This window comes from Cricetulus griseus, chromosome 5 (genome assembly GCF_003668045.3).
Source record: "Cricetulus griseus strain 17A/GY chromosome 5, alternate assembly CriGri-PICRH-1.0, whole genome shotgun sequence".
NCBI classification, from domain to species: Eukaryota; Metazoa; Chordata; class Mammalia; order Rodentia; family Cricetidae; genus Cricetulus; species Cricetulus griseus.
In genome coordinates this window covers 20310749-20319063 of record NC_048598.1, presented here as the reverse complement: position 1 = coordinate 20319063, position 8315 = coordinate 20310749, and the positions used below count along the sequence as shown (strand labels likewise).

Here is an 8315-nt window from a genome sequence, read left to right as displayed (position 1 = left end):
TAATTAGGGCTACTTGGGCTCCTCCCCAAGGCGGGGACCAGGCCCCCTCCCTCCTATAGAAATAACTCCAGCTGCTCCTCAGCCTGGCACTCACTGCACCTTCCTGCCACCCCGGGCAGTGTCTGGGCCCTCCGCTCCCCCTCCCCTCACCTGCCCCGTCCACCACCACCACCACCACCACCACCACCACCACCACCACCACCAGTCCACTGGAGCCCAGCTCAGGCCGAGGAAAGATCAAGACTAGAGACATGGGAGTTGGAGGAGCATTCCATCTACTACTCGTGTGCCTCAGCCCAGGTACGGGGCTGGGCAGGGGCAGGGATGCCCAGCATTACGCCAGAAGGTCAGGGATGAGCGAGGGCTCCCAGAAGACCCTCAAAGATGGTCTAAGAGGCACTGGCAGCGACTGTCTACCTTCACTTTGCTGACACTGATTTGGATACTGCTGAGGGAGCTTCTCCCTCCCCCCGCCAGGAGAGCCTGCACCAGAAGGCTTGGGACAGCGCCTGTGTGCAGAGACCTTGGAATAGATCTTCATGGTGTGATTGACAGCTTGTATAGCTCATATGCGTGTGCAGGTGCCCTTTGTGATGTTCCCATGCTGGGAGATGGAGACAGGGCTTGCTTGGAGATGTGGAGTTAGTTGTGGGAATTGCAGGTGGGGTATGAGTCAGGTGAATAGCAGCAGCTCAGGATGGGGGCTGAGGCGGAGCCCACATCAGGTTGTGATGTGCTCATCCCAGTGGAAGGGCCAGTTCTCCCAAGCCAAAGAAATGGGCCAGAAAGCTGTTTGCTTTGAACGGGTTCCACATGCTGGGCTGTCTCTATCCTAGCCAACAAGAACTCAGGCCTGGGGCCTCCGGTCCATGCCCCATGTGCTGTGAGTGTTCACAGGTGATGCCTCTTTTGGGATGAGGCTGAGGATGTGGACAGGATGGATAGTAAATTCCCAGAGCCCCCTTCACCTCTCTGGAGCACTACTGGAAGGCAGGGCTCAGGTTTGGATACTATGGCTCCCTGCCTGGGACTGGGAAAGTTCCAGTAAGGGACAGTCTATTAAGTATTGAAAATAGCATGGAGCCCCTCCTAGGGTCTAGATGAAGGAAGAAAGGTGGGAGGAAGGGGGACTGTTTCGTTCTGTTTCTGTGTATGGGAATACTTGTAATACTAATGCCTGTGTGTGCGAATATGCATGATGGTTGCATTTCTGGCAAGAAGCCTGTTGCACCCTTTCTCTGCCGAGGGCTTCTCAGGCAGTGCCTACTCAGGAAGCCCTGGCTGTGCCAGGAGAGCCAGGGGCATCTCTGTGTGTGCTGTGTGTGTGAGGGTATGTGGGCTAGATGCTCACTGTGTGGAGTTGTGCGCCGACACTTTCTGAGCTGCCTTTTTTCTTCTCTCTTCCCCTTTCAGTCTGAAATCAGCTTGAAACTTCAGACACTTGTCGTGGTGGCATTCCCCACAGAGAGTGGCCAGCCCTGGTGATTTTGTAAGGGACAATCACCAGTTCCTTGGACAGCCTCTTGACTTCCCCTTGTCCCTCTCTCCCCGAGTCTTGCCTAGGTCTCTTTCTACATTGACTTCCATCCTGGCTCTTCCCGCCACACAAGCTGCCTTTTTCTCTTACATTCCCTGGAAATCCTTCCCCAGTGTCACAGCAAGATAGACCAGGGTGATATGCCAGGAACAACTTCCCAAGGGGTGGGAGGAGGTACAAAAAGGCTGGAACCCTTGGGAGGAGGCTGAGGAGCTAGGGTGAGGCTCCATGGCCTGGGACAACTGAAGCAAGACAGTCTAGTGCGGGTGGCATTCTTTTCCAGCTTGTCCCTCCTCCCCAAGCCCCTTTCTCTGAATACTTACCCTCTGTCTGGCTGACCTGGTGTGGCAAAAGGGAATCCTCCCTGCCTTCACCTGTTTCCCGTGGCTCATCCCTGGGGTGGAGCCTCTGCTCTCAGCTGAATTCTGGCTCATCCCTGGCTTGCCTCTTGCCGCCCCAGGATCTGGCAGATGGCATCAGGATCCTTATCTTTGGAATGAGCTGGTATTCTCTTGGCCTAAGGCTGGAAGAGGCATCTCCAGGTCCCGTTAGAGTCCCAGAAGCCAGGCTTCCTGCTGGAATATAACTCAGAGTCTATCGGATTATGGTGTGTTTGTGGGCTAGCCACGGTTTAGCAGGGCAGGTCCTGTGATGACTGAGATGTTGGGGGAAATGTAAGGCCCTCACTAGCTTTTCCAGAGCCAGGCTACACACAGAACTCAGGGCTTCTGCAGATATGTCTGGTCTTGAATGGCTGAGCAGGAAGCCACCAGAGCGTGCAGTGGGTGTGTCTTAGATTAGTGTGTATTCTGTTTCTCTGTTTGCCTGTAAATGTGTGTGTATAGACCCAATAGTCTGTGTGTAAGAAAGTGGGAACTGCATGGGCATATATTCACATTTGAGGGCTTGAAAGAACATGCCTGTGTCTATTTGTTTAGCTCAGGACAGTGTACAACCGTGTGTGTGGTGGTGGGGGAGCATGGAGGAGTGGGGAGGGGCTCCCTGAGATTTGGGGCTGGAACCCCAAAGAGCATGCTTACTCAAAATGACATCAATAGAGAAGCTGGATGAGGGGCTTGTAGAGGGAGTGTTACAGAGACCAGGGAGGTAGGGAGCTGAGTGTCTAGGGTGGAACCCTGGGTTCACTCCCCCCTTATTCTTCTCTAGGTCTAACCGGTTGGGGCTAGAACTTGCCTGAGGCTTCAGGGGAGGGAAGGGGAGGAGCTTACTCCTAAGCTTCCTGATCCTGGCTCCAAACCTTGGGCTCCTGCTCTGACTCAGTGGCAGGAGGGGCCCCAAAGGGAGCAAGAAAGTGGGAGCCACACAATCACACAAGGAGGACACACGGTCTACAATGGTACACTTTGCCATACAAGGCTTATTCTACACATATAGCTGCCATAGACTAAGACAAGCACATGAACATGGCCAAGCTCTAGGTTATAGCTGCCCACTGTCAGGCACTTATATAGTCAGCATACATTATCATACACCACACACACACACACAGAGAGAGAGAGAGAGAGAAAGAGAGAGAGAGAGAGAGAGAGAGAGAGAGAGAGAGAGAGAGAGAGAGAGAGAGAGACCTGGTCTTGTGCTTTTCAGGATAAAAAGGGACACCAGGAGTCATCCTATCCACTCTCCTGGATAAGCTATCTGGCTGGAGCACTTCACTTGACCCAGATAGAGCCCAAACCCAGCCCATACAGGTGGCTTTTAAACAGCTTGTTTCTTCCAATAGAACATTTAACAACTTAGGGTGATTCATGCATGCGCGCACACACACACACAATTGCCTATACTGTCATGTAAATATGCAGGTAGACATGCTACAAGGTTATGTGCATAAGTATCTTTGCATCTACAAAGACTCCTAAACATTAATGCACATTTGTGCATATATATTCATACATTCAAATGCTCCACAGTGTATACACATAAATATAACACAAGAGCTATGTGTATGAAAACAGTATTCAATTGCATATCTACACAAGTCTAGAATATATACACAAGTTCACAGGGATGCCCAGAGACTGCCATATGAATAAATAAACAATATTAAGTATTGCTTATACCAGTACATGCATACACACACACACACACACACACACACAGAGAGAGAGAGAGAGAGAGAGGGGGGGGAGAGAGAGAGGGGGGGAGGGGCAGCCCCTCATTCCTATGGAAGCCCCACTGAGTTCTGGCTGACAGGTAGCAGAGTGGTGGACACTGACTACTCAAGCATTGTTTCTGTTCTCATCTTCCCACCTACTTTACTCTTCACCAGCACTGTTGTCTGCTGTAAGAATCAACGGGGATGGCCAGGAGGTCATGTATCTGGCAGAAGGTGACAATGTGAGGCTAGGTTGCCCCTACATCCTGGATCCTGAGGACTATGGTCCCAATGGTCTGGACATTGAGTGGATGCAAGTCAACTCAGAACCTGCACATAGGGAGAATGTGGTAAGTGCTTGCTTGGCACAGGATTCTGTGTACTCTGTGATGCCAAACCTGATGGGGAAGCCAGTATCCTGAGGGAGAAGAAAGAAGGTGAGTGAAGACACAAGACCTCAAACTTCCTCCAAAATCTCTCAGGGAGTGAGGGATCTCTCAGGGATAAGAGCTGTCCAACCAGGAATCAAACCAGACAGATTCCACCTCCCTCTACCCCAAATCAAGGGGGAGACTAAGTATGCCCCCTGACTTTAGAAGTTCCAGGTCTGACATTATGCTTCTCCAGAATATCTAATGCCATTAGCTCACACTCATTCTGTAAGAGGTCACTGTGCCCGACACCACCCTCCCATTCTTTCAGCAGAGAAAACTGAGTCTTAGAGAGGTCAGTGAGTTGCTGACTCGAGTCTCACCTGAGCCTCCTTGGTCCTGTTTATCTCATCAGTCTCTCTCTCTCTCTCTCTCTCTCTCTCTCTCTCTCTCTCTCTCTCTCTCTCACCCCTCTCTCAGTTTCTTACTTATCAAGACAAGAGGATCGGCCATGGCAACCTCCCCCATCTGCAACAGAGGGTCCGCTTTGCAGCCTCAGACCCCAGCCAGTATGACGCCTCTATCAACCTCATGAACCTGCAGGTATCTGACACAGCAACCTACGAGTGTCGGGTAAAGAAGACCACCATGGCCACCAGGAAGGTCATTGTCACTGTCCAAGGTACGGCCAGATTCTTCTGGGCTCCCCTTCCCCAGGCTTCAGAGTCAAGGGTGGGTTGGCCACTGTGAGCTTGGCATGGTCTTTTGGCTGGGTCTGGGTTTATAACTGCCTGTCTTGTTACAGCACGTCCTGCGGTTCCCATGTGCTGGACCGAAGGCCACATGTCAAAGGGCAATGATGTGGTACTGAAGTGCTATGCCAATGGAGGCTCTCAGCCCCTGTCCTACAAGTGGGCCAAGATCAGTGGGCACAGTCACCCCTACCGAGCTGGGTCCTACCACTCCCAGCACAGCTTCCACTCGGAGCTTTCTTATCAAGAGTCTTTTCACAGCTCCATCAATCAAGGTGAGGGGGCCCAGCCAAGGGAGAGTGAAGATAAGTAGAGGACCGGGAAAGGGGGCCTGCTGGGACTTCCACGGCTTGCCAGTGGTACCAAGTCTATGAGAGACTGCTCATTTGGGCATGTCCCAGCAGCTGCTACTGAAGGAAGGAGAGAAGGAATAAATGGGATGTCAGTCAAAAGCAGCATGGTTAATTTGGAGGGAACATGGTCCAAGGAAGAGCTGGGCTTGAATCTTGGCTAGGATGCTGATTGGCGGTAGATCTCAGGCAAGTGGCTTAACACCTCTGTGACAGATGAAAAAAAAAAATACTTACTAGGAACTGCCATTCACTGGCATGTGAAGATTAGATGCCATGAAGGGTGTGAGGCTCCTAGAATTTAGAGAAGTTGAATATTATGAGGGAACCAGCACCCAGACTCGGGATGTACTTCCCTGAGGTCACAGAGAGTTGATGGTGACACTGTCTTCTTTCTGAGAGAGGGGTCCTTCCCTGTCTTTCTCAGTGAAGGGAGTATTTAGAGTGGAGTGGGCTTGTGAATGCTTGTATACACCTCCTGGGTTTTTTGTTTGTTTGTTTTTAAAGACTGGTATTCCGTCCTCATCCCAGAGGGGCTGGGCAGGGTAGAGCTCTCAGAGACCAGGCTTCTCCGTCTCACTACCCCTCTGATGCTCTTCCAATTTCAGGCATGGGCAATGGGGACCTGGTGCTGAAAAGTATCAATGCGGATGATGATGGGCTGTATCAGTGCACGGTGGCCAACCATGTGGGCTACAGCGTCTGCGTGGTAGAAGTGAAGGTCTCTGGTAGGTACAGCAGCCTGAGAGTCCTCTGGCTGGGAGGGCTGGATTGCAGGTAGCTAGGCTAGCCTCAGCTTGTCCCCTCTCCACTGCTGTCAGGCTAGGCCTTTGTCTAGAGCAGCTGGAAGCCATCTACAGATTCTCTTACCCCTCACCTTCCCACATCTTCCTCACTGGGATTCCCAGGGTCCTGGGTTCCTTCCCACAGACATTTGCCCTGACACATGGTGAGGCTATCTGTCAGAGGCCTGATTGCCTCCACTTCTCTCCACAGACTCCCAGCGTGTAGGCATGATCGTCGGCGCAGTGCTGGGCTCTTTGCTCATGCTGGCCTGCCTGGCACTAGGCATCTGGGGGCTCATCTGCTGCTGCTGCGGAGGCGGCGGGGCTGGTGGCGCCCGCGGTGCCTTCGGCTACGGGGTCGGCGGCGGGGTCGGCGGAGGGGCGTGTGGCGACTTGGCTAGTGAGATCAGGTAAAACCTGATGCATGCTGCATGCTGCTGCACGGCGGCGGGGGACCGGCGCCCTGTCCTCTTCACCCCTGTCTGTCATCGGCCGGCTGGGAACCCCACCCCAAACCTGCCCATCATCGCCATGGAGTGCTGGGACTGCAGCATGTCGACCTGCTCACTCGCCGCATGGCTTTCTGTCTTTTCCCTTCCCGCTTCCAGTCTTCACCTCTACTCCCTGCCTTCCCCTTTCTTCCTGTCGTCTATGCATCCCTCGCTCGGTCTGTCTGGCCTAGACTGTAAGCTCCTGGAGGGCAGGGACCGTGTGTTTTCACCCTTCCCTTGTATTGCGCCGGCAAGAACCTCAACATACGTATTTAAGAAGAGTTAACATCAGTAGTGCGAATAACTTATTTTAGAAGCAAACTAGAAATAAAAATAGAACAAGAGTAGCAGTGCTAATGATTGCAATGCCTTGGGGACGGAGGGAGAGGAAAGCGAGGGACAGAAGGGCGACGAGAGCTTGCCAGAGCGCAGGGTGAGGGTTAGTCCAGGAAAGGAGGGGCACAGCTCCGGGATCACTAAGGCCCCCTTCCAGCCCAAGACTACAAAGGGACCGAGGACGCCGGACTGAGGCTGCCCGCCGTGAGCTGTCCAGGACAAGTGGGGTCTAAAGAAGGGGGGTGGGGGAGCTGCAGGGTCGCTGGCCCAGGAATGTACAGAGAGGAGAGAGTAGGTTGAGGCTCAGAGAGTGAAAGAGAGGTGAGGGGCAGGTGGAGGGGGGAGCGGGAGATGAGAGGTTGCCAAGAGCCCCCAGCTCTGCCCAGGCCGTGCCAACGCCGCGCCGTGGAGGAGCCAGCTCACGCGCCCGCCTGTTGTTTTCCAGAGTGGACGCCGAGGCGCCCGGGTGCAAGGCCAGCGGGCGCGGCAGCCGCGTCACCCAGCTCCTGGGGTACCCGACGCAGAACGTCAGCCGCTCCCTGCGCCGCAAGTACGCGCCTCCGCCCTGCGGCAGCCCCGACGACGTGGCCCTAGTGCCCCGCACACCCTCCGCAGCCTGCGAAGCGGGCCCCTCCCCCGTCTACATCAAGGTCAAGAGCGCGGAGCCGGCCGATTGCGCCGACTGTACCCAGGTCGAGCAGCGGCCGTGCAAGGACGGCCTCTTAGTGTGAGCGCGCAGCACCGGGCTGCGCCCCGGCTGGGAGGCGGTTCGGGGCTCTCCGCCCGCTGCTGGGGACAGGCTCGGGCGGGCGCAGACCTGGCTCTCACCGGCCGCCTGGCGGCACAGAGTTCAGGGGAATTTCCCTCAGAGACGCCTAGGGGGACAGAGCCTCCTGTGGCTCTCAAGTAGGAGGGGGCGGGGGACAGACAAAGGTAGTTCAGAGCCCTCCCTCACCCCTGGGCTCCAGGGAGAGGAAGGGCGGGAAGCAGTCGCTATCCCAGAACCGCAGAGGTACAAGCCTGCTGTCCCCAGCCAAGGCAGAGGGCCCCCAGCCCTGGGATGGTGGGGGTCGGGACTGAATTGTTCTGTGTGTGAGATCTGAGCTCCGAGGCAACAGTGTTAGCACAATAAAGAAGCTTAAAGATGACACCTAGGTGGCTGTCCCGCGCATTCCTCGGAGGGCTGGGCCTGGGGTGGGGAACCCCGACAAGTTGTTCCTTACTGCTTTGCCTTCTATCTGAATTCTCTGCTTCCCCTTCCTGTAGGGAAAGCCACAGCTGGCAGGGGACAGCCAGTCCTATTCCTTCACAGCACACATGGGAAACTGAGGTCCTTCAGAACGGACTTTAAAATTCCAAACCCGTGTTTCCCTTTTTACTCTAGGAGAGGGGACAAGTGTGGGGGTGGGCGGATGTTAGAGATGACTTCTACACGGTCCCCGACCATTCTCAGCACCCTCTTTTCTCCATCCACCTACCTAATCCGAAATTCTTTATCTCGCCCAGGTGTATGCCTGCCTTCCTTTCCAGCAGCCAGGAAGGGCTCTAAAGTCATTCAGACTCTGGAATAGGAACCGCTG

General features: G+C 54.4%; 1 protein-coding gene across 1 annotated transcript; it reads left to right on the top strand.

Moving 5' to 3' along the window:
* Positions 1-251: 251 nt before the first annotated feature.
* On the top strand, positions 252-7466 carry Vsig8 (V-set and immunoglobulin domain containing 8). Its single transcript, XM_027418939.2, has 7 exons — positions 252-300; positions 3825-4000; positions 4502-4703; positions 4827-5048; positions 5732-5851; positions 6120-6318; positions 7181-7466. Exons 1-7 carry the CDS (start codon positions 252-254, stop codon positions 7464-7466), a joined length of 1254 nt encoding a protein of 417 aa, XP_027274740.1.
* The last annotated feature ends 849 nt before the right edge of the window (positions 7467-8315 follow it).

Coding starts and splice junctions, on each gene's coding strand:
- Vsig8 (XM_027418939.2), top strand. CDS start 252: ATGGGAGTTGGAGGAGCATTCCATCTACTACTCGTGTGCCTCAGCCCA. Junction 4,001..4,501: donor CTGCACATAGGGAGAATGTG/GTAAGTGCTTGC, acceptor CCCCTCTCTCAG/TTTCTTACTTATCAAGACAA. Junction 4,704..4,826: donor GGTCATTGTCACTGTCCAAG/GTACGGCCAGAT, acceptor GTCTTGTTACAG/CACGTCCTGCGGTTCCCATG.